The sequence below is a fragment of the Mobula hypostoma genome, chromosome 20, assembly GCF_963921235.1.
Source record: "Mobula hypostoma chromosome 20, sMobHyp1.1, whole genome shotgun sequence".
NCBI classification, from domain to species: domain Eukaryota; kingdom Metazoa; phylum Chordata; class Chondrichthyes; order Myliobatiformes; family Myliobatidae; genus Mobula; species Mobula hypostoma.
The window spans coordinates 9905331-9932045 of NC_086116.1; the positions used below are offsets into that span (position 1 = coordinate 9905331).

At 42.5% G+C, this 26715-nt stretch overlaps 1 protein-coding gene across 7 annotated transcripts in view; it reads left to right on the forward strand.

Moving 5' to 3' along the window:
* LOC134359321 (ATP-binding cassette sub-family C member 9-like) overlaps positions 1-26715 on the forward strand; it is a 199682-nt gene that overhangs the window by 47177 nt on the left and 125790 nt on the right. For 6 of the 7 annotated variants that reach the window (XM_063072379.1, XM_063072377.1, XM_063072373.1 and 3 more), the window contains exons 3-7: positions 13783-13904; positions 18473-18639; positions 21269-21511; positions 23614-23799; positions 25364-25423. In XM_063072379.1, the coding sequence (XP_062928449.1) occupies positions 13783-13904; positions 18473-18639; positions 21269-21511; positions 23614-23799; positions 25364-25423 (778 nt within the window). Of the gene's footprint in view, positions 1-7412; positions 7537-13782; positions 13905-18472; positions 18640-21268; positions 21512-23613; positions 23800-25363; positions 25424-26715 lie in introns of all 7 variants that reach the window. The other variant, XM_063072378.1, reaches the window with a different exon arrangement.

The window sequence follows — 26715 nt, forward strand, 5'->3', positions numbered from 1 at the left end:
CTTCCTGTAATGGGGCAACATAATAAAACAGAGATATACAACACAGAAACAGGTCCTTCTAGTTCACCCCACCCATGTGTCCATGATGCCTATCTATGCTGTTACATCATCAGCAATAATGAATATATAATCGAGTCAGGTTTTATAAACAAACCTTTTGTTAAACTCTGCACAACAATAGTGAAAAGTATTCAAACGACTAACTTAACCGGAAGTTAACTGCTATATGGTAACTCTGGAACAGTTCTTAAAGTGGTAAATTCGAAAGTCCAAGTAATTTATACAGTCAGTAAGGAGAGACTTTTCTGAAACTGATTTCTTCGAAGACTTGACATTACTGCTGATCCTAGCTGAGATGTCTTGTCCAAAGAATTCATGACGAAGGAAATAAAATGGCTTAAAGGAACTGACCTTTTCCTGGATGGTGAACACTGCACAAACCTTCCTGATCTTGTAGGAGTTATCTCAGATGCAGGCCACTATTCCTGAATGAAGATTCAAAAAGGTCGATCCTTTATAAAACCGCTGAACGACACCAACTTTACTCAATCCTTCGAGTTCCCGTACTTTGGTAAGGTCTTCACTCTCTAATACTAAACAGTAAAGGTAAATCAAAGGTGCAACACACAGAAACTGGCAGCAATTGGCGAAACTGCCGACACAACGATTTTTACCTTACAATAGAAAGTAAAACTCCACTTTAAAACAAAACTGTGTCATGAGACGAATACGCAGCATAACGGAGTAACTGATGAATTATACAACGAATCAACTGCAACACAACAGGGGTTTCCCCTTTTATATACCTGTAGGGAACATGTCATCACGTGACCTCACACTGGCAGGAAAATTACATCACCCCACCATCACAAGACGATTACATCATGCTCACAAGATACCCAATTACATCTTGGTCATAAGACAGTCACAAGATACCCACGAGGTATGTAACAATGCTAATCCCATTTGTCCACATTAGGACCCGTATTCCTCTACTACTTTCCTGCTAGTAATCTATCTTATTGTTCCTGATTGACAAGGTCCACTCTCTGGCCTTCTGCAGGTAATACAGTGGAAAACCCTAATGCCCATTGGAACGGGTAGAGTGGTTATTGCTTGACTGATGTTATATGTATCTCTGAAATAAAGAACTATAAATGTGGTTTAATCATCATTAAAAAGAGGAATTCCAACAGTATGGCTGTACTGCAACATGGCTCAGAAGTTTCATGCCAGGTGTTGTGTTCAGTGCAGTGGAATGGGTCTTGACGTAAAGTGTAGGAAAGGACCTCTCCAACTCCCACGGGCCCTTTATCAGGGCAAACATTCCTGTAATGTATAGCGAGCTGTAGACCAACTCCCTTTCTAATCTGTTCCCCAAAACATGCCATAGCTCTTTCTAGAGAGGGATGAACTTCCCATGCACTCAGTGAAAGATCTATAATTAGCATTGGTTTTGTAGAATATCCAGATAAGGCCCTCACACCCAGATAGTGGAGGGAACATTCATTTCAAGTGTTCCAGTTACACTTGAATCTGGCTTTAAATATGGAAGGAAAACATTAGACCTACTGGGTAAACTATTTGGCCAACCCATATTTGAGGAAGTGTGATGATGTGACTATCTATAATCCATTCTTACACTTGTGTATGCATTAAGGCAGAGAAGGAAGCCATACAGCTACTTGTTCATACTGTCTGCCAGGTGAGCTGATCCCATCAGGCCTACACCTCTTCCCTTTTCCCTTGCAACCTTGTCTCTCTCACACTCATCAACTCCCCTTTGATCCTTTTGCCTTTGACTTGCATTAAGAGTCAATAAACCTACCAGTGTCATGCTGGGATCGGGGAGTAAAGTGGAGAACCCTGGGGAAACCTATATGGCTGCAGGAAGAATGCAGGCTGACCATGAGGTCAGGGCTGAACCTGAGTTGCTAGAGTTGTAAGGCAGGAGGGCTTAACTACTGCACCACCACATCACCCCTTGTTTGGAGGGGGTCACTGAAACCTAGAAGATACCATTCAATTCAACAGCCATTGACATGTACTCTACCTAATGGTCACACAGTGTGAGAGTATCATTACTAATTCAAACTTCAGCCATGGTTCACATAATTCCCTCACCCTGACCTCGTCCTCTTACAGAGCGCCCCAAGCTCTGCCAGCCCAAACATGCATAAAATGCAGCTTAATCTGCATTCACCATTAAGTCATTTTATAACTGGCACCTTCCGTTCTTAGTAGTTATCCATACAAAGGATTTTGAGGGGAGATCAGGTACATAGGAACTGGGTGAATCACTTGCCACCTAGTGAGCTCTTTCCCCTTCACTGAGATCATGGGAGATTCATGACTCTCTCTTCCTGTTTTTGTCCCTTTCCCTCGGGAATCAAAGATTTATCAATCTCAGAGTTAAAATTAAATTTTGACCAAAAATCATTACTTCCTTGATGACAATCCCCAGGTCTTAACTTCACTTCTAAAAGTTTTGTTTCAAAATTTTGATCTGTACATTTCCCCCACTGAAGAAATATTTTCTCTCTATTTACCCTTTCAATTTTGCTTAACATTTTGAAAATTTTGATCAAATCACAATTTAGCCTTCTAAATTCCAGAGGACAGAAAGCTGAACTAGGTAACATCTCATCATTTACTTTTTATCCAGTGACCATCTTCAGAGTCAGGATTTTTTAAAATGTTGGTGGTGTGACTCCGTGAGTCCTCTGGAGATGAAGGATGCCTGTCCTTGTGTTAGAGAACTGTATACATGTGTGGGTGGGTGGGAAGGAGGGAGGGGGTTTGTTCTACTGTTGTTGTTTATCTGATCTCTTCATTTAGATAGTTTGCTATTTCAAAACTGCATCTAGATGACCGAAACACAACCTCCATTACTGCTTACTTCAAGAATGGTACATTATCTTTGAAGTGATTTCATCATCAAACATAATCACTACTTTTTGTGTATTTAACGTTTGAGTAATATTGTAAAAATATAGTTTAATTAAGAATTCTTTGTTTATTTACATGATTTATTATGAGTTGTATGTGAATGGCATACGTCATAACACCACTACATCATATCTGAGTGCCTCACTAAATTAAAAAAACTAAGTACACACATCCCATGCTCCAGTGTTTTCCTTTCAATTAGTTTCTGGAGTTACAAAACATAACACTATCCTTCCCCTTTCTGTCATCTTCACTACCTTTTCTGTCGCTCTAATAATTTGGTATATTTAATACCCAATCTTGAGCCTCTTTCAGGCAGATGTCACTAAGTATGCACCGGTATTAGCTACAATTGGTGGTGTCACAACTCTTATTTGTCCTATTTTAGTGTACTCCCTCAATTCCTCTCTTCTTTGTTTCTTCTTGTCCATCAAATTTGTTTTGGAACTTTGATCAAGTGCCAGGTTGCAACTGTTGACTCAGCAACTTGTTGAGAGAACACTGCAACTTACTGGTAACTGTTGCTTACTGGAAATAGTTGTATTTGTTGATATATCCTCAATTATTTCCTTACAGGTTTTAGGATTCAAACATAAATACCAAATACTAAATTAGATTTCATTGTGAGTCTCTTTATTGCAGAAATCTGCTCTGAGCAATTCCTCACTGGTTCATTCTATTTATGATGGACAGTGTTTAAAACTGTTTTTTGCACATTGCTTGTTTGCCAGTCTTTGTTTAAGACCACCCGTTTGAGTATAGTTTTTCATAAATTCAGTTATTTATTTTATTTTGCTGTAAATGCCTGCAAGAAAATGAATCTCAAGATAGTGTATGATGACATTTGGCGGGGGGAGAAGATGGCAGCGCGACGCAGCTCTCCGGTGAAATGATATCGTATCTGTTAAATAGGGGCTGTGGACAATTCTGATTTGATGAAGACAGACGTGAGAAGCAGAGGAACATCTGGAGAAATTTCTGAAATGCCTGGTTTGCTGCTGTTCCTACTGTGCGATCCAGAATCTCCGGAGGGAAGGCCCCAAAATCCCCGGCTTTGCCTGCTGCTGGCGACCGAGGCTGAGGTCGAAGCGTTCGGCAGAGATGGTGCTCGGTACTCGGTGTCGGAGGGCTGATCAGAGCTCGAAGTTTTCGGACGACTCAGAGTAGGACTGTGGTCGGGCATGGCAGGGAGAGTTTTCTTCCTTCTCCCGTCTGCATGAGATGTGGGACTTTCGAGAGACTTTGAACTTTTTTACTGTGCCATGGACTGTTCTTCATCAAGTTATGGTATTGTTGCACTGTTATAACTATATGTTATAATTATGTGGTTTCTGTTAGTTTTTCAGTCTTGGTCTGTCCTGTGTTTCTGTGATATCACACCAGAGGAATATTTTATCATTTCTTTTTGCATGCATTACTAAATGACAATAAAAGAGGACTGCGTGTCCTCATAATCTAATCTAATCTAATCTAAATGTACTTTGATAATACGTTTACTTTGACAGCTCTCAGAAACAGGAGGCCATTCAGCCCTCAGCTTTCTCAGCTCTTTGCTGGGCCATGGTTTAACTTTGTCTATCAACCCAATTAAAGCTTGTCACTCTGTTTTGACTAAAGCGTCCAAACCGTTTGTTGTGATGAAGGCAGCACTTGCAACCTTTTGGATATCAGCTATGAAAATTCTAGGGGGGAAAAAAACATTAATAAAAGCCAAACAGATTAGCAAGTTGTCAAAGGCTTTAAATATTTCTGAATATTTTTTGAAGTGAAACCATTCAAACACTATTATTTTAAATTGACAGTAGGAAAAAGATTAGAAACATCAACAATATAACTAAACTCAACTCAAAATTATGCAGATTATTTAATATCTTTTTCTATTTTGACCATTGCTTTCCATGAATGGAAATGCCATTGCTGGCATTTTTTTTGGGTTGATTCACAAATGCTGGCCATTGCCACATCTTCATTGGTTTCCTCCAATGGGTCGTTGGGAAAGTGCTGACAAAGAACAGCCTGCAAGTTCACAACCACCGAATCTTCCGAACTTGGATTGGGCAAGCCATCAAATGCATGGTGAATAATGCTGTCATCTTTGGGCAGAGCTCTTCTGCTTCTTTGTAAAAATCCAAACTCTCATTTCATCTGTAATAAACACTGTGGAAAGCTGAGACCATATACAGATGCTTGGGAGTAATCACTGGTCATGTTCTAACAGTTAAAATAAACACTTACTATCTCCACACCAGTCTCCCGGTTTTTAACCTGTTCCCTGCCCATATCAGCAGGACAAAGTCACGCAATGAAATAGGAACCTGTTGTCTACCTCCTATCACCATCCTGCTAGCCTCCTATCCCCCACCACCTTGTTATTCAGGTGTCTTCCCCTTTCTATTTGAGTCCTGAAGAAGGGTCTCGGCCCAAACCGTTGACTGTTTATTCATTTCCATAGCTGCTGCCTGACCTGCTGAGTTCCTCCAGCATTTTGTATCTGTTGTTTAGATGATATTTTGGTATGCAGCACACCGTGTCCTTCTACCTCTAGAGTCAAATTTACTCTTTCAGAATGATATTGACATTGCTCTATTGTTGTCATGTGTCCTAAGATAAAGTAAAAAGATTTTGTATGCATGCTGTCCAACAGGTCAGTACAGTGAGGTAGTAATGAGAAAACAGAATGCAGAAAACACACATCAAGGAAAAAAAGTAAGAAGTAACCGCTGGTAATGTAAAATTGCCAGAAATATCTCAATTAAAATAAATGCTGATGTGAATCTCAGTTTATCAATCCCTCCCAGTCAGTCAGTCCATCTAGGTGATGCTATCTGTCCTGGTACAGGCTGTTCAGTTCTTCAACTCTTTGTCCTGACCCCATCATATTAATTGTCTGAAGATAACTAACTATATAAAAGGAAGTTAAGGGTACACAGCCAGTGCTCAGAGGAAAGCAGAAACATTAAAATACACTCTCTGGCCACTTTATTAGATACAGCAGTGTATGCTCTGAAGAAGGGTTTCAGCCCAAAGCGTCAACTGCTTACTCTTTCCATAGATGCTGCCTGACCTGCTGTGTTCCTGCAGCATTTTGTGTGTGTTGCTTTGGATTTCCAGTATTTACAGACTTTCTTGTGTTTGGGAGTGTATGTTTGTGGTCTTCTGCTGATGTAGCCCATCCACTTCAAGGCTCGACATGTTGTGCTTTCAGAAATATTCTTCTGCACGCCAATGTGTAGTTATTTGAATTACTGTTACCTCCTGTCAGCTTGAACCAGTGTGGCCATTCTCCTCTGACCTCTCTCATAAACGAGGTGTTTTCGCCCACAGAACTGCTGCTCACCAGATAGTTTTGTCTGCTTTTGACACCATTCTGTATAAAGTCCATAGACTGGTTTGTGGAAAAATCCCAGGAGATCAGCAGTTTCTGATACTCAAATAAATAAACAAAACCCTGTCTGGCACCAACTATCACTCTATGGTCAACCACAAACATGAGAAAATCTGCAGATGTTGGAAATTCAAGGCAAAATATTCAAAATGCTGGAGGAACTCAGCAGATCAGGCAGTATCTCTGGAAATGAAGAAACAGTCGACATTTTGGGATGAGACCCTTCTTCAGGACTGGGGACAAAAAGATGAGAAGTCAGAACAAGAAGGAAACAACCGTTATTCATTTCCATAGATGCTGCCTGATCTGCTGAGTTCCTCCGGCATTTTGAGTGATTTGCCATGCCATGGTCAAAGTCGCTTAGATCATATCTTTTTCCCCATTCTGATGTTTGGGCTGAGCAACAGCCAGACCTGGTAACTATGTGTGCATGCTTTTATGCATTGAGTTGCTGGCACGTGATTGGCTGCTTACACCTTTGCATTAACGAGCTGGTGTACAGGTGTACCAAATAGAGTACTGAATGGCCACCCAAGTTTATTGTCCTCTCATTAACCAAGGTTAACAAATTATTAAATGACTATGTGTTGAAACAACTTTGCTGGGTATCTGAAGGAAAGAAACTAAACAGTTTGTAATACTTTTATAAACTAGTGAGCCATAAGCAATTCCTCATTCGCTGTTCATAATACTTATGTTATTTATTATGTTATATACTTGTAATGTGATACTGTACTCATATTTATCAGTAAAATTTTCTACAGTGGCAGAGTACTTTCGAATTTTTCATGGGGCAATGAAGGATTTTATAACAGTAACTTGGGATTAAAGCATTTCTTTTAAAATTGAAAGGCAGCCAAAAAGGATGACAATATACTAGTCCTGAATTAAGGGCTGGAACATCTAGTTGCTCTGACTGGTAATGAGCACGGAGACTTGTACCGTTGCCTGAAGTGGGGACACTGTCAAAAATGACAGAGACTCTGTCTTGTTAGAGCAATTGGAACATATTGGTTCTTTGCTTCTCGTGTCGCTCCAAAAATAATATTTTTTTCTGAAATGTTATATGTGGTTACAGAGTCCAATATGAAACAAAGCTCCGCACACATGGCAATTTGACTGCTGACCTTAAAGAATGAAATGAGGGTGTAGCTCTGATGGATGATGCAGAGCGAACCTGGAGCCGGGAGGGCTAGATGGAGGTAAATCTGTCGAATTCATTGCCACAGGCAGCTGTGGAGGCCAAGTCAGTGGGTATATTTAAAGTGGAGGTTGAAAGGTTCTTGATTAGTAATGGTTATGGGGAGAACGCAGGGAAATGGGTTTGACAGGGAAAATAAATCAGCCATGATCAAATGGCAGAGCAGACTCGATGGGTCAAGTGGTCCAATTCTGCTCCTATGTCTTATGGTCTTTGGGAATGGAGAGAGGGGTTAACTGAGCAATAAATGTGTACAATTAATCGGGCACAAAGAAATGAGAAGTGGACCTTGGAGAGAATCAAAATCAGGTTTATTATCACCGGCATGTGACAAGAAATTTGTTAACTTAGCAGCAGCAGTTCAATGCAATACATAACCTAGCAGAGAGAGAAAATAATAACAATAATAAATAAAATAAAACATAATAAATAAACAAGTAAATCAATTACATACATTGAATAGATTTTTTAAAAAATGTGCAAAAACAGAAATACTGTAGATCAAAGTGAGGTAGTGTCCAAAGCTTCAATGTCCATCTAGGAATCGGATGGCAGAGGGGAAGAAGCTGTTACTGAATCGCTGAGTGTGAGCCTTCAGGCTTCTGTACCTCCTGCCTGATGGTAACAGTGAGAAAAGGGCATGGCCTGGGTGCTGGAGGTCCTTAATAATGGATGCTGCCTTTCTGAGACACCACTCCCTAAAGATGTCCTGGATAATTTGTAGGCTAGTGCCCAAGATGGAGCTGACTGGATTTACAGCCTTCTGCAGCTTCTTTCAGTCCTGTGTAGTAGCCCCTCCATGCCAGACTGCTCTCCACGGTACAACTATAGAAGTGTTGAGTGATGAGAAGAGAGTGGACTTGACAGAGTGGAGCTCAAGTAGAAGTGAGATGGAGAAGGTAGGGTCTGACTTAAGTGGTCCTGAAAGGAAGATGGAAGCTTGAGAGCTCCGGCAGATTGTGTAGGGTGAGTGAAGAGGGTAAACAGTGAAGGAAGGTGTGAGAGTAATCAGCTGCACCATGAAGCAGACAGAGCAGGGTGTTAGAAGTAGACTGTAAAAATGTGGAAAATGTGAGAAGGGTGCAAACGCTGCGGGGTGAAGCACAAATCGATGTGGCTAGATAGGGTTAGAACTAAAAATTAAAAATTAAAATTAAAATTAAAAATCCTCTCCCCCACCCCTTTGTCTTTCAAATTACCGGTCTTTCAACTGAACCTACAAGCATTCTTCAAATCCTTCCACCTCCTTCATTCTTCAGTCCTGACGAAGGGTTCCGGCCCGAAACGTCTTAACATTTAAAGACTCATCGTTTCCACTGATGCTGCCCGACCTGCTGAGTTCATCCAACGTGCTGTAAGTGCTGCTTCGATCACAGCATCTGCAGATTATTTTGTGTTTAGGGTTAGAATAGTAAGGTGCCGAGGCATAACAGACACAATGAGTCAAAGGGCCTATTTCTGTGCTGCTTGATGCTATAATGCCTTTGTTCAGCATGTTTTTTTTCCCCTCACTCGATTTGTGGTATCACTGGAGATGCCAGCTTGTAATGGCTCCACGTACTAGATTTGAGGTGGTGAGCTGCCCTTTTGAGCCTCCGCATTCTATATGGCGACTGTGCTCCTACCTTGACGTTAGGTAGAGATCTTTAGAAATGGGTCAAAATCGTTGTATACTTGAGGGTGAGTGGGGTCAGGTAGTTGCTGCTCTTACCTGTGGAGAAGATGGCGGGCAGTAGTTTCTGAGGACAGGTCAGAAAAGTCTAGACGTGTTGTGCATGGGAGTGAATGGTCAGGCTGATAATCAGTTGGGCTGTTGGGCAGAGTTCCATGTCCATTGTGGAACTTGCTTTCATTTAGGCAAGTAAGGGTGAAGGAACTGGTCCATCACCGCCATAGTCACCGCGGCCCCCTCGGAAGGCGGCAAACCAGTGTTGAAGTCCATGGTGATGTGGGACCATGAGCATCGAGGGACCGACAGGGGCTATAGGAGCACAGAGGGCTGTTGGCTGAAGGAATTAGAGTGGGTACATTGAGTGTAGGTAACAACAGACTGACTACATCTACAATCACGTTGGGTCATCAGAACCGGCAACACAGAAAGTCGATGATGCGCCTGGGTGGCTGGAGAGTGGTGAGGGGTGGGCCCACTGGACAGCCTCAGAGTGCATGGCTGTCAGCACATACTGTACATGCAGTTGTCAGACGTGTCAGCCAGAGCAGGCTCGTGCTGTAGGGCCAGGCAGATCTGTTTGTCAAGGTCCCAGAATATCTGGGAGGATGGAGTGATGGGAGTGAGAGTCAATCTCTGTTTTAGCTGGGTCGAACAGTTATGACAGGGTGTCTGCCTTAGTGTCTTTGGAGCTGGGTTAGTTGGAGATGGTGAGATAGTTGAAGAGGAGGTCCCACTGAGACTAACCTGGTCTGGGGTGTTGGATCTGCTAAATGGATGAGGTTCTGGTGGTCAGATCAGATTAGGAAGGGCTTGGAGTTTCCCATCAGACAATGTCTCCATTCCTCCAAAGCCCATTTAATGACAAGTAGCTCCCTGTCTCCTACTCCATAACAGTGCTGGGCAGAGTTGAACTTGTGTGAGAAGGTGGCACAAAGGTACGTCTTCCTGTCCAGTCCTCGCTAGGAGAGGATGGCCCTTTCGCCCATGACAGTTATGTCCACCACTACCACAAAAGGTTCAGAGGGATTCAGATGGTGGAGGATAGGAACAATGAAGCATTTCTTGAGCTGCTTGAAAGACTGGTCCATGGCAGCAGACCAGGTTATCCATGAGGTAGGTGATGTGGTGAAGGAGGTGCGAGGAACAGCACATTGGCTGTAGTTCCTGATGAATTGGCAATAGAACTTGGAGAAGTCCAAGAAGCACTATAGCTGTTTGAGGGAGTGTGGTCAGGCTATTCAACTGCAGTGCACACTTTCTCTGGGTTCATGGTTGTGCCGTGCTGTGTAAGGACATAACCCAGGAAGGCAATGACTGGGGTGTGGAACTGGAATTTTTCTAAATTGCAGTACAGATGTTTTTGAGGAGACGCTGAAAGACTGTACGGACGTGACAGACATCTTGAGAGCCCTTAGAGAAGATGAGGATGTCATTGAGGTAGACAAACATATACTAGTATGGCATGTTTCGGATGATCTCTTAGATGAAGGCTTGGAAAACAGCTGGACTGTTGGAAAGTCTGAAAGGAGTCTCCAAGTGTTCCTGGTGGCCTGTGAGCACAATGAATACATCTTCCATCTATCCCCAGTGGATGCAGGTCAGATTGTTTGCACTCTGTAGATCCAGCTTGGTAAAAATCTGTGTCCAGAGCAGAGTGTTTTAGATTTGCTATCCATCAAGGAGAGAGGGTAGTAGGTCTTAATGGTGATTTTGTTGAGTCCATGGTAGTCAATGCAGGGATAAAGACATCCATCTTTCTTGCCGACAAAGAAGGGGACTGGGATGGTCGAATGAAGCCGTGCTTCAGCAATGGTCATTCATGGCTTGGGCGTCAGGGAGAACAGATGACCTCAGTGAGTGGTGGTGCCCAGGAAGAGGGCAATCATGCGATCATGTAGTATGTGAGAGGGTAGGGTTCTGGCTTCACTGAAGGTGATGGCTAGATCATGGTATTCCTGCGAGTGTTTGGTGAGCCTGAGGGTTTCCTTTATCTCCACAGCTTTATGGAGTGAAGTCAATTGAGGGCGCAGACGGGTGTGTACCTCACTCAGTGAACTAGATGGCCAGGCGAAGTGAGGATTGTGAGTGGAGAGCTAGGGCTAACCCAAAATGAAAGGAGAGTTGAGCAAGTTGATACAGAGGAACTGAATGGACGCACGGTGCACAGACTGTGTGCATACTCTGACCATCCCAGACCCCAAGAGATGTCTGTCAGTGTCCGTGATGTAGAAGGGGTGAGAGATTGGCTTGGTATGGAGTCCAAGTTGCACATACAGAGTCCGGTCTAGAAGGTTGCCTGCTGCATCAGAATTCACCAGAGCCTCCTGTGTGCGTAGAGCTGTCGGTGTGTGGAGGAGGACAGAGGAGGCAAGTTGGCCTGTGGTGCTGGAATGAGGAGACTGGAGACCTTACCAGATAGAAAGCCCCTCTATCCTACCTGGTAATGCTGCTTTTGCCAGAACCAGTGGGCGTTCGATACACTGGTGATCAGTGGCTCCGCAGCAAGCACACAATTTGTTTCTTCTCCAACACTCGTGCTCTTGGGGGGTTAAGGGAGTTCTCCCTACCGTACCTGCATGGGATCTGGTGCTGTTGAAAATGGTCCTACAGCCTGAAATGGTTCTGGGAATGGAACCGGGGTTCTGGCTAATGAACTGGAGAGTTGATCAGTAAGACGCATGTCAATTTGGAGGGCCAGAGCGATGAGGCTTTTGAAGTTGGTTGGCATCTCCCGGGTAGACAGTTCACCCTTCAAGCACTCCAAGAGGCCAGTGGTAAATTTTACATGTTTATTGCAGATGGTAGTTTTATTGCCACAGTTAGTGGTGGCCCAGGTCAGAGCTCACCCATTCCAGGGAGAAACGACTGAAGACCATCTTGGCTCTGTCTGTAGAATACAGAGATGGCTAGAGCTCGAAGTATAATGTGCACTGGGACTGGAAGTTGCAGCACGGGGTTAGGGATCTATCGCAGCGTTCGGGCACTGGAATCCGGGGCTTGAGGGAGGAGATTGACTGACTTGGGGTTGCTGTATTGAGACAGAGTTGATTGAGAGCAGCAAGCAGATGGTCAATGGTTTTCTGCTGGTTTGGGAACCCATACTCCTGTCAAAGGACTGCTTCCTTTGGGTGAGAATATTCTGCTGGGTCAAACATGTGTTCACTCACCCTGTCTGGGAATGTAGAGGAGGCTTGACCCAAAAGCAGAGCAGCAGAGACAATATAGCAGTAACTGATATTTTACTAATAAGCTGCAAATAAAACAAGCCACAGGGGGGAACAGAAACTTAACAAGGCAACAGAGTAACTGAAGGCTAGGAACAACTGGTGGGTTCAAATGAGTGAATAAGGACTGTGGATGCGAACTGGGTTTAAATAAGCTGCAGGAGATGAGTTGGAAACGAGTAACAGCCGATTCTTGTTAGCTGGGTGGAGACTGGAAGGTTCTTGCCTGTGCAGGCCTGGCAGCTAGTCAGTGTGACCTCTAACTCCAAGGATGGCCAGGAACAGAATCAGAAGGAAGCTGTATACACTTTGCTATTTAAATTTCTTGATTATGATAGAAGAGCAGGATGTTATTACTGAACCAACATGGATAACTTCTGTCACTATAACTGAACTGATTCCACAACCTACACACTCATTTTCAGGAATCTACGACTTATGTTCACAGTATTATTTACTTTTTTATTTGCACAGAATTTTTTTTCTTTTGCACATTGGTTATCAGTCTTTATGTATAATTTTCAGAAATGTGATTGTATGTCTTTGTTTTCCTGTAATTACCTGTAAGAGAATGAATCTCAAAGTAATATATACAAACAGTGGCACAGTGGCAACTTCATGAAGTACAATTGTACACCTGCTCGTTAATGCAATTATCTGTTCAGCCTATCATGTGGCAGCAACTCAATACAGCAATGCATGGTCAGGGGTTTCAGTTGTTGTTCAGACCAAACATCAGAATGCGAAGAGATGTGAACTAAGTGATTTTGACCATGGAATGATTGCTGGTGTCAGATAGGGTGGTTTGAGTATCTCAGAAACTGCTGATCTCCGGAGATTTCAACAAAACAATATCTAGCCTTACAGAGAATGGTGCAAAAAACAAAGAAAATAAATCCAGTGAGCGGTGGTTCTGTGGGCAAAAACACCTTGCTGATGGAAAAAGGCAGGGGAGAATGGCCAGACTGGTTCAAGCTGGCAGGAAGGTGACAGTAACTCAAATAATCACGTGTCACAAAAGTAGTATGCAGAAGAGTATCACTGAATGCATAACACGTCGAACGTTGATGAGCTACAGCAGCAGAAGATGGCAAACATACACTCAGTGACTACTTTATTACATACAGGAGGTAACTAGTAAAGTGGCCACTGATCATACATAAATTTAGTTTGACTTTGAGATATAGTCTAGTTGTGAACTTTTTGAAAGAAGCAGCACTTGCCCATGGATAAGCTGAACTCTCTGTGCCATGTACTTCCATAATTTGCACATCACTTCTACTTTTATCTGTAAGATATCACAATATAGTGCCATGTGTTTCTTACAATTTCTTTTATTTTGCTGAAACAGGAAGATGAACACGCGGCACCTGCATCTCTTCATGCCTGCAACGATGGGATTTATAGCGGCAACCACGTCTATTGTTTACTATCACAATATAGAAACTTCCAACTTTCCAAAGCTGTTATTAGGTGAGTTTGAATTTCTGCTTTCCCAACTCCAAAATCGTTTCCCATTAGTTGTCCTTTTACAGTACTATGAATCTTTTTGTATTTATATCAGTGTAAAATGACTGTCTGATGGCCAGTGCCAACCTGACTGGCCAAATGGCCTGTGTCTGTGCTGTATCTCTCTATGACTGATGTAAGTAAAGGGATCTGCAAGCCACCTCACAAAGGCTTGTTGGTCTTTGTGTGTAGTTTCTCAGTGATTCTGTCCCACTGTGAATGCCTGCAATAAAGTGAATCTCAGGGTGACATATACTGTAAATACTTTGATTATAAACTTACTTTGAATGTTCATATGGTTCTCTGGACAAGCTGAAGAAATGTGACTTTTAATACTGAAAAGGAATATGAGTAAACACAAGACCAGGGCGGACTTGAGCCCTACATCGAGAGTCTGCTCTTTTAAAGGCATGGGGTAATGATAACTGAGGGTGTTGGTGATTGAATGGATTTCCCTCTGACTTAGAGGTGGTTTGCAGATCCCACTACTCACATCATTCATGGAGAACTGCTGCACAGATAAAAGCTCTTCACTTTGTCGAGTTGGCACTGACCATCGAGCTTTCATTTTTTCACTGATCCAACATTAATCCCATTTTTAATTCTCTCCATGTTTTCATTGACCACTACCACCCTCCTTCCCTCCTCCGGGATTCTACTCCTCACTTTCATACTTGGTCTCTCTGCAGTGGCCAATCAACCAGCCAACCCAAATGTTTTTGGGTTGTGGGAGAAAATCGGAGCACACGTTGAGTCACCAGGAGATGTGGAGTCTCCACACAGACAAGACCAGCAGTCAGGACTGAACTGGGGTCTCTGGCATTTGTGAGCCACTTGTCATTCAGTCTTTAGAAGGGATTGGGAGCTCCGCCACACAGTCACAGACAATGCAAACTACAGATTGGGGCAGAACAGTGGCACAACTCGTAAAGTTGCTGCCTCACAGCACCAAAATTCAGTCCTAACCTTCAGCGTTGTCTGCGTGGAGTCTGCACATTCTCCCTGTGACCGTGTAGGATTCCCCAGGGTGCCCTGGTTCTGTCCCATACATACTAGAACCAAAGAGACACACTGCCCAGAAACAGGACTCTCATCAGGTCTGTAGTGACCGTTGTGCACAGATTCATCCTGCATTCATCCTTTGGTAATGTTCTGATTAGGAGTGAGGACAGTTGTAGACTGGTTTGGTTGGCAACAGAGTGGACTGAAGTTTAGGAAATAGAGTTCAATGTGGACAGTTGTGCTTTGCTACACCTGGGTTAACTGATATGGAAAACCAGTATTTTCAATAATTGATAGCTTCACCTAGTGTAGATAAACAGAGACACCTTGTTGTTAATTAACTCACACTTGTTACGAAAGGAACAAATGATATAGATGGCTTGATTTTAAAGAAGCAAGGAATGTTGAAATAGAGTTCTTTTTTTATTTATATATACTATAATTTTAATATAATTCTTTATCCCTTATAATTGTTAAATGTTGCTGTTTTTGGTTGCATGTTGCGCTCTGACTAACACACCACAACAAATTCCTAATACATGTAAATGTATATGGCGATGAAAGTTGGTCCTTGATCCTTGATTATGAGTTAAGACCTCACCTGGACAACATCAGCCACCACATTGTAAGTTGCTCAGGGAAGGAGGAGGGTTTTATTAGGCCATGGACAGAGATGGGTTTATGTTGAAAGCTGTGATGTAACTGCAGGGGTTGACTTGCAGGGATTTATAAAAGGGAATTGTCAGAGCTGGGATAGAAAAACTGCTCCCTCTGCTGGGTGGGTCAGTCACTAAACTTAATTGGTCAAAGATCTAGACTGGAGATGACAATAACTTTTATCAGGGTTGTTCCTGCCACCCACTGAAAAGATGACGGAGTGCGTTTCCATTGACTTTAGCGGATGACGTACGTCCAGGTTTAGGATCAGAAAGCGGTGCTGTGTGGACGGATACAGCTACTGTTTGGAGGAGGCAGATCACCCCAGCTTTCTCCATTCCACGTTCCTGTGATTCTCTGATTAGCTGACTAATGTAATACCCTGCAGATGAGCTTGTCCCATACCGGCAAATGAGGTCAGTGTTCAGAAACTTCACCAGGCTGGCTGAGATCTGGATAGCCTCCAACCTGATAGTATGAGCATTGATTTCGCTAATTCCAGTGGATTCTCCCCCCTCCCCCTTTTCTCTTTTTCCATTCCCCATTCTGGCTCCTCTCTTACCCCTTTCTCTTCTCACCTGCCCATCCATTTCCTCGAGTGCCCCTCCTCCTCCTCTTTCTCCCATGGTTCATGGTACACTGGCTGTGGTCAATTCCAGTCAGGACTCGAAGGGAGCACAAGCTGTGAAAACAGTGTGTGTGGATGGTGTGGGAATTGTACAGGGCATCCGCCTTACCGTAGATGGATGTACCAGGTGGACAGGGAGATGCAGTCTGAAAGTTGCTGCATGGAGGTGTGTTGCTAATCCTCTTTGTTTAAACACCCCCTCTCCCCCTCAATTTGGTGCAAGGGTATCAGCTGGTGAAGGAGATTTACATCGCCAATGTATTCATAAAGGCCTAAATAGGTACAGGCAGTTCAAAGGGCACCTCAGACCTCAGCAAATCTCTCAATCACTCCTTTCTAGTGTAACCGTGACACTTGTGCAAAGGGAATCCAAGTTAAAAGTTGAAAGTAAATTTATTATCAAAGTACGTATATTCTACCTTGAGATTCATTTTCTTGCAGACATTCACAGTAGAACAAAGAAATACATAGAATCAATAAAAAACTATGTACAAACTGAAACTGACAAGCAACTATTCTGCAAAAGAAGACAAACTGTGTAAATACTAAAAAAACAAAAAATATTAATGAATAATATTGAGAACATGAGTTGTAGAGTCTTTGAAAATCAGCCAGTATGTTACGTAATCACTTTAGAGTTGGGGTGAGTGAAGTTATCCACGTCAGTTCAGGAGCCTGATGGTTGAAGGGTAATAACTGTTCCTGAACCTGGTGGTGTTGCCACTAAGGCTCCTGTATCTCCTTCCTGATGGTAGCAGTGAGAGGCGAGCATTGCCTGGATGGTGGATGCTGCTTTCCTATGACAGTGCTCCGTGCAGATGTGCTGAATGGTTGGGAGGGCTTTTCCTGTGATGGATCATTGAACTGAATCCTTAATGATGTTTGCCTAAAACAGTGCCAAGCCCGGGCTTCCAGCGTCCCAGCACTGAGCATTCATTCAACCGACCTTCAGCCAGGAAATTTACATCCCAAGCTCCCTGCCACTCCCTCCATTTTTAGAATCACCTTCCAAACCACCTTAGGCCAAGTTGTTGTATTATCTCCTTATGTGGTTTCACATAAAACCATGCCAAAGTCAAAGTAAATTTATTAACGAAGTATGTATATGACACTATATATGACCTTGAGATTAATTTTAAGAACCATAGAACACTACAGCACAGAAAATAGGCCCTTCTAGTCTATACCGAAACATTATTCTGGTAGTCCCATTGACCTGCATCCAGTCCATAACCCTCCAGACCTCTCCCATCCATGTACCTATCCAATTTATTCTTAAAACTTAAGAGTGAGCCTGCATTTACCACATCAGATGGCAGCTCGTTCCCACTCCCACTACTCTCTTGAGTGAAGAAGTTCCCCCTAATGTTCCCCCTAATGTTCCCCATAAACCTTTCCCCTTTCACCCTAAACCTTTCCCCTTTCACCCTAAAGCCATGTCCTCTCGTTTTTATCTCTCCTAATCTAAGTGGAAAGAGCCTATTCATATTTACTCTGTCTATACCCCTCATAATTTTGTAAACCTCTATCAAATTTCCCCTCATTCTTCTATGCTCCAAGGAATAAAATCCTAACCTGTTCAATCTTTCCCTATAACTCAACTCCTGAAGACCTGGCAACATCCTAGTAAATCTTCTCTGCACTCTTTCAATCTTGTTGATATCCTTCCTATAGTTAGGTGACCAGAACTGCACACAATACTCCAAATTTGGCCTCACCAATGTCTTATACAACCTCCACATGACATCCCAACTCCTATACTCAATACTTTGATTTATGAATGCCAGGATGCCAAAAGCCTTCTTTACAATCCTGTCTACCTGACTACCTTTCTTGCAGGTATTAACAGGAAAATAAAGAAATATAATGGAATTTATTAAAAATTATAAATAACAAAGACTGACAAGCGACCAATGTGCAAAAGAAGAAAATAAAGTGCAAATAATTAAAAACAAATAAATAAATAATGCTGAGACATGAGTTGTGGAATCCTTGAAAGTGAGTCCAGAGGTTGTGGAATCATTGTTGAGGTGAGTGGAGTTATCCACACTGCATCCTAATGCTTGTAGGGTAATAACTATTCTTTAATCTGGTGGTGTGGGACGCAAGGTTCCTGAACCTCCTGCCTGATGGTAATAGTGAGACAAGAGTAAGACCTAGATGGTCGCACCCTGCGCTATTTTGCTGATTTAAAGTCATTGTAAAGCGCAAGTTCTTGCTGTTGATTTTAACTTGTTTTTCACAGCCCTTTTTATCTACTGGGTCCTGGCTTTTATCACAAAGTCCATTAAACTGGTGAAGTACTGTGATCACGGCGTCAACATGTCCCAGCTGCGGTTCTGTATAACACTCATTCTGGTCTTCCTCTATGGGTCTCTGATGGCTGTCGAGATTAACGTGATCATTTTCAGGGTATGTATGCAGGTGGAATTTTCAATGTTTATCAGTAACTGGAATAAATTGGAATTGGTTTATTAATAATGAAGAGGTATAATGAAAAGTTTATCTTGCATGCCCTTCATACAGATCAGATTATTACACAGCACAATGAGTAAAACTAGGTAAAACAATAACAATAAAGCTTCAGAGAAAATGCAGTGCAGATAAACTATCAGGTGCAAGATCATAAATTGTAAAGATCGTAAATTGTGAGGTTAAGAGTCTAACTTATTGTAAATAGTCTTATAATAGCAGGGTAGAAATTATCCTGAAGCTTGGTGAACTGCGACAGCACCATGGTGCAGCTAATAGAGCTGCCCCCATAGCTTCTGTGACCCAGCTTCAATCCTGACTTTTGGTATTCTCTGTGTGCAGCTTGCATGTTCTCCCTGTGACTTTGTGGGTTTCTGCTGGCTGCTCCAGTTTCTACCCACAACCCAAAGCCATGCCAATTGGTATGCCCCCTCTGTGTAGGTGACTACAGAAATCCAGGGAGGAGTTGATGGCAATGTGTAGAAAATAAATGGAATTAGTATAGATGAGTGATGGACAGTTGGCATAGACCTCAGAGTCTGTTTCCATGCTCCTTATCATGGAGTTCTGAAGAGGAACTGAATAATGTAGGTTTGTTTGCTCTAAAGCAGAGGAGACGAAAGGGGGTCTCAGAGGTGTGTAATCGTAAGAAACATTTTCCTGGTATCTGACACCAGAGGGATTAAGATTTGAAATGTGGAAAGGGAGAACATAGGCAGTGACAGGTTTCACCTCATGGACAATAGAACTTAAAACATTATAGCACAATACAGGCCCTTTGGCCCACAGTGTTGTGCTGACTCTTTAACCTATTCTAAGATCCATTTAACTCTACACTCACATGTAGGTTTTTGTATCTACTCTGTGGGAGTGAGGAGAAGGAGAAGAGAGATGGGTGGGGTCTTTAATTATGCTGGCTGTTTAACCGATGCAGTGGGAAGTATAGATAGGCGAAGCGGGTTTCCATGATGAGTTGTGCCAAGGACTTTGCAGTTTCTTGTGGTTATGTGCAGAGCAGTTGTCATACCAAGCCTTCGCGCATCCAGGTAGAATGCTGTCTATGGCATATCAATAAGAATTGATAGGGGGTCACAGAGGACATGATGTGTCGTGGCAGAAGGAATAATTGTTTAATACAGTGGAGAGGGTGCCAACAGTGCTGATGATCTGGAGTTGTGTTGAGTTTCTTTATTGCCATTAGAGCTGCCTTCGTAGAGGCAAGTGCAGGCATGCTCCTTGTATATGGCTGAGAAGCGTTGGAGAGTCAGCTGCCACAGAATGCACCTCCTCTGTTAGGTAACCATACTGTTAAAATCACATCATAGCTGTGTATTTTTCAGAGGTGTAAAGCTGTTAAAAACAGTTCACCTGGTGTTGCCTTGTATCTTACCTAATTCAGTTTGGCGTGTGACTTCAGTTTTATGCAGAGCTCATTCCCCTGTACTTTCTTGGTTTAGAGGGGATCAGGGTCAAGCATAGCCAATGTCTTTTGCCAATTACTTTGAATCGATACACCCTTTGGATAGAGAATCAGTTTCTCCCTCTTAATTGTGCAAAACTTCATAACTTAGAGCACTTGTTTTGCCTTAAACCATGCTGCTTAAGGGGAATTTAACCTATTTCCAGAATCTGTCCTCATCTGAGTTGACCCTTATCCCTGGTACCAGTATAGGACTGCTTCATAGAAACATAGAAACATAGAAAATAGGTTCAGGAGTAGGCCATTCGGCCCTTCGAGCCTGCACCACCATTCAGTACGATCATGGCTGATCATCCAACTCAGAACCCTGTACCTGCCTTCTCTCCATACCCCCTGATCCCTTTAACCACAAGGGCCTTGTTTAACTCCCTCTTAAATATAGCCAATGAACTGGCCTCAACTGTTTCTGGTGGCAGAGAATTCCACAGATTCACCACTCTCTGTGTGAAGAAGTTTTTCCTCATCTCGGTCCTAAAAGGCTTCCCCTTTATCCTCAAGCTGTGACCCCTTGTTCTGGACTTCCCCAACATCGGGAACAATCTTCCTTCATCTAGCCTGTCCAATCCCTTTAGAATTTTATACGTTTCGATAAGATCCTCCCCAGTCTTCTAAATTCCAGAGAGTATAATCCTAGCCGATCCAATCTTTCATCATGTGAAAGTCTTGCCATCCCAGGAATCAATCACTTCCAAGTGCTTGGCATCTTTTCCGAAAGATGGTGTGAGGGATTATTTGGGAGTTATGAAATTATGTGACTATAGTGGATACTATTTCAATTGAGAACTGGTCCTCATTTTTTAATGAAAGTTTCTATGAGGGCTGGCTCTCTGTGGACATAAAATGCCAAGTATTAATAGATCAAATCTACCTGTGACTAGGTTTGGTGTGCTTAGTGACATCTAGACTTGTTATCTGCAACATTCACATAATTTTGTAGCTCCAGAATAATCCCTGACAACTGGTGGTCACAATTGGCAGCAATCTCCCAACTAGGACCTGATTAATATTTTACAGCTTCTCTTGCTCTGAAACTCAAATCTATCAATCAAGCAGCACTCGATGAATCCATCTTACTTTCACTCCTGATAGAAATACGTGTTCTTTAACAACCCGAAGAAAGTAAAACCTCCGGAAGATTTGCAAGATCTGGGAGTGAGATTCCTACAGCCATTTGTCAACTTGCTGTCGAAGGCGACCTACTGGTGGATGAACACCCTCATTATTTCGGCCCACAAAAGACCAATAGACCTAAAGACCATTGGCAAGCTCCCCATAGCCACACGGGCTCTCACCAACTACATGTTACTAAAGGAAGCCTATGAAGAGCAGAAGGTAAGAATCACAATGAAATATCAACGTTGATGATAAAAATGTATCTCCTGTATTCTTTGTCTATCAAAAATATATTGTTATCTGCCTCTCCATTTACTTAGCCTTTATCACCAGAAATCATGTGACTTCACGTCAAAAATTAGTTTAGTAATACATTATAATATTATCTTAGTATAATACAGTGGGGCAGTTGTTATTGCACAGCTTCAATGACCCAAGTTAATTAAGACCTCCAGCATTGTCAATGTGGAGTTTACATGGCTTTTCTGTGACCATGTGATTTCTTCTGTGTTCCTCTACAATCTGAAGATGTGCTGAATGATGGGCTAATTGTCTGTTGTAAGTCACTGACTATTGTAAGGTCAAACCTGTGATAGATGTGTCCCTAGATTGAGGCCTTAAGGTGAATTCTGGGTCAATACTCAAAGGTTGATGAAGTCTGGAGGGCAAAGCCAAAGGTGGAAGGCCAGAGCTCAGCACGACCAGAGGTAGAAAGCCCAAAAGGCTGAAGATCGAAGTCAGAAAGCCTGGAAGTAGAGGCCCGAAGGCTGAGTCTGGGAGTGTGGGCCAGAGGCCGGAGGATAGAGGCCCGATTTCTTCAGGACTGGGAGTCTGGGCCAGAGGCTGGAGGATAGATGGGAAAAGGGCTTGTTTTGTTGTTGTTGACTTGTTTTGTTCTATTGTTGTAATTGCTGCTTGAGTCGTTTTATGTTGTGTGTTGTTCAAGTTCAAGTTTAATTATCATTTAACTATTCATGAATACAGCCAAATGAAACAGTGTTGCTCTGGGGTCAAAGTGCAACACACATAACCAATAGCACATAACACATATGGTTATGATTTCAGAAAAACACAGAGTCACGAAGAAAAAATATATAGAGCCCAAGTCCCTGAGTGGCATGGCTATAGTTCTGGTTCAGCTTGTTCTTCCACCAAGCAAACACTGGAGGCCAGCACTGATGGGAGGGGCCAGGCCCCAAACCAGTACAGATTCCAAAGCACCCCACCGGGGCTCGACCACATCACTTTGGCACCTCCTCTCCAGGCGACTGTAACAGGCGAGCCCGCGACTTGGGCCTCGTCCTCACCACAACCGATGGAACTCAGCAACCCTGCCATCAGTCTCCCTAATAAACTAGACTTAAAGTTTTCTATGTTACCCATTAAAAATGGTTAGGACATAATGGTACCTAACACGTCCAGGTGACGGCACACCAATGGTATCCAATAATTTACAGCTCCATCACTATCGAGTAACTTGCTCTCAGGATAGCCCTGCAATACTTGATGTGTTAAACAAACTGGGCATGCTATACTTTGTTGTTGCTAAAATGCATGGCAACATTTGTGGGCTGCCCCCAGCACATTCTTGGGTTGCTGGTTGTTAATGTAAATGTAAGTCACCGTAAGTTTCGATGTACTTGTGATAAATAATTCTGAATCCCCTGTGTTTTTGGGAGTTGGTGTCCAAATCACCTATTTTCTAACTATCATCAGATAGTTTGAAAATATCTGGAAATATAGTAAATATGTGATGAACGAGCACTCTTGGAAAGTGCCAGGCTGATGATGATTACCAATCATTTTGATCTCTTAATAATGAATGGAAATTAATAACATCGGACTTGGAACCAGACAGTAACTTGGTGCAGCCTGCAGAGTCTCTACCCCATAGCTCTGGCAGCCCGGCTTCAATCCTGACCTCCTGTGCTGTTCATATGGAGTGTGCTCATTCTGCCTGTCACATGTCTTTCTTCCAGGTGCACTGGTTTCTTCCCATGTCCCAAAGATGTGTGGGTCAGTAGGTTAATTTTTCACTGTAAATTGCCCCTCCTGTGTAGGAGAAGTAGAATCTGGGGAGGAGTTGATGGGCAGAATAAAATGGTTTAGGGTAGGATTATTGTAAATTGTATGTTTGATGGTTGGCACGTACTCAATGGGCTGAATGGCCTGCTTCCTGATTTATCTCTCTCTAACCCCTAAGGCTTTTACTCAAACCAGTATTTAACCCTCTTTTCTCCCTCCCCCCCCACTTCTCCTTTCTCTTGAAATATACAGTACTTTGAAATCAATTTAACACCTTCATTGATTCTTTCCCTCAGAAGAATGAAGGTGTACCAGAGGGTCGCCCTCTGTCCATTTGGCGATCCATGTACAGGGCGTACGGCCGACCTATCCTCCTCAGCAGCACATTCCGCTACCTTGCTGACCTCCTGGGTTTCGCTGGACCTCTCTGCATCTATAAAATTGTTGACCGTCTTAGCAAGACATCCAAGTCGAATATCACAGTGAGTCTGCAGTTTGATATCTTCCCAGTTGTGCCCTTGTTGCTAGCCTGACCATGGTACTTGGATCATCCAATCGAAACCAACCTATTTGGCCTTTTCCGTGAACTGTAAGCCTGTTTTGAAGACATAAGTTGGAAGCAGAATTCGCATTGGAAGTAGTTTGCTGAGAAAGTAACCTTCTTTAGAAATTTGGTTGAATAATGTTTTTCCTGCAATATGCAATTGAAAATTGGTTCTTATCCCAGATGACCGTTTTAGTGATGAAATGAACCAGCAGCATTGAATAGCTCTGTCACTTGCATTCACTCCTGTTGCTTGAACGATTCAGCTAGGTACTTGCCATTTTTTAGTACCCTTATGCCCCAACGTGATGGAGTTACAGGATGATGTGACTCCCACTGATGAGATAGTCTTGTTGTTGCCAATTAACTGAACTCTGACCAAATTACAGTCACTTTTCAATCGCACTTTATTTGCTTGTGCCCAAGGAGAATAGCTTAGGCTCCGTCACCGCATTGTCTAAAAATTCTGCTTAGAATTGTCAATTTTTATGCACAAAATTGAAACGTGTTTTTTTTTTGGAAAGGAAGGCCAAGCCAAATTTACCACAATGCAGAGCAATAGAGAAGATTAACCTTTCAAGTCAAAGGCAGCTTTACTGAGTATGATTTCTAGTAAAACTAGCACAAGTGCCTTGACTTCGTGCCTTCGTTTTTTTCTTGCACTTACGCCTTGCTTTTATGTAGTGCTTTTTATCGCTGGTATAAATATTTGTATACTTTATTTATGAGCTGTGTTATTTGTGTTGATTGTACCTGTGTGCCTGTAATGCTGCCACAAGTAAGTTTTTCATTGCACCTGTATATCACTTCTAGTGCACATAACAATAAATTCTGCCTGATCGGACCTTAAGATCTGCCAGGCTTTAAATGTGCTGGGTTTTGGATATAAAAAGTGAATCAGCATCACTGAGAGGTCACTTACAGTTATAGAGCCCGAGAGCATGATGACAGGCTCTTCAGCCCATCAAGGCCATGCTCCCCATCGGGTACCTATACCAATTCCATTTTTCAGCACTTGTTCTGCAGTCTTCTAAAAATCTGCTTCCCACTTGAAAGGGCGGGAACTCTTTAGCTTTTCCTGGAATGTTCTTTGCATTTTCATGGTTATAGTCAGGAATCTGGGAACCTGAAGCAAGTTGAGATTGCTGTTGATTTAGAAACCCATTTTGAATTAGTTTCATGGAAAAGTATTTCCCCTTCAAGGTATTGCAGGCTGCCATTAAATAATACTGTCTCCCCCACCAGGCATCAGTTTTCCCATTCTCACAGCTGGCCACCTGCCTGCTATGGTGACAAATTGATTTAAATGAACCTACTGAACTGTAACATTGATTCTGTGATGCAAAGTTGAGCTTTAGTTGTAAATGTTTTCAAGTCCATTAATTCAGCATGTTAACAATCAAGTGCAAATTACAACACTGACATTTGGGTCTTGTGTATCTTTTCAATAATGCACTCCGTAGCTTGTAGAAGTGGACCATTTAAATTTTGTTTTTCCTCAGGTCAATGCCACAGACGACGATCAGGAAGGATTTGGCTTAGTAGAAAATCAGACAGACAAAGTAAGTAAAATTAATCCCTTTCCTCTCAGTTCATGATGTATTTTAGGAAATTTGCATCTAGTTGGAAAATGAGCAAATTCCAGTCCATTACACTTCACGAGTTCAACAAAGGCGATGCATGAACAAATGTATAAAGACATGTTTATGTAGGGAGCCAGCTATTGTCGCTTTGGGTAGAGGAAATTTTCCCTTACGGATTTCATAAAATACTACCAAAACATTTGAAAAGTTGAATAAAAATTTATTTTTAGTAATTTTATGTGAAAAAGTTAATAAATACAAAATGTATTTGGAGAACTGAATTAGTTTACCAAGGATAACAATTATAGGCTGCTGGTGTATAGCAGGAGGCCACTGAAGAGATTTGCTTTGAAAACAGACAAGGCAATCTCTTCCATTGATAGCTGTACAATGATAATTTATTAAACAATTGAACATCCATTTTTCTGCCTACAATGCACTCAGTATTCTCCTGCCTGTTGATCACAGGCATTAGCATTCTGAGAAAAACTTCCCTTTGGACATATATCCATTTATAACGAAGAATTCAATTGGAGAAAAGAGTTTGTGTTATGGAAAATTGCAATATACTGTAAACAGTTTTATTAGGAATACAATCGCTCCATAATATAGTGGTCTCCTCCCCCTCCCCCTCCCCCTCACCCTCCTCCTCTCCTCACCCTCCACCTCTCCTCACCTTTCCTCCTCACCCTTCCTCCTCACCCTCCTCTCCCCTTCTCCCCCCCCTCTCCCCCTCTTCTCCCCCTCCTCTCCCCCTCCTCTCCCCCCTCCGCCCTCCCCCTCCCCCTTCCTCTCATTCCAAACTCACTCACTCCCAAATTTGAAGATTCAAAAAAAAAGCACTCAGCAGGTCAGGAAGCATCTGTGGAAGAAGAAATGGAGTTAATATTTCACATCCTGGATCTATCTTGTCAAGGACTAGAAATGTATATTTTGTTCTTTCCACAGCAGCTAGCTGACTGCTGAGTATTTCCAGCATTTTCTATTGTTATTTTAGATTTCCAACAGCTGGATGTTTGCTTTTCAGGAGCAGTCCAGGTCACCATCACATATTGCCTTTCAAGTCTTTGTAAGTTAATTTATCTGTCCAAAGTCTGGTTTAGAAATGTTATTTTGTCTGAAGCCTAAGTCAAAAGGGTAAGTGCCTGCAGGAGAACATAAACTTTGGTCCAGGTCCACAGGCAAATGCATTTGGATTGGATTAATTAAATTTGCCTTCCTTTGGCATCTTCACATAGACAACAAACCAAGCTTTGAAAAGGGTACCTGAC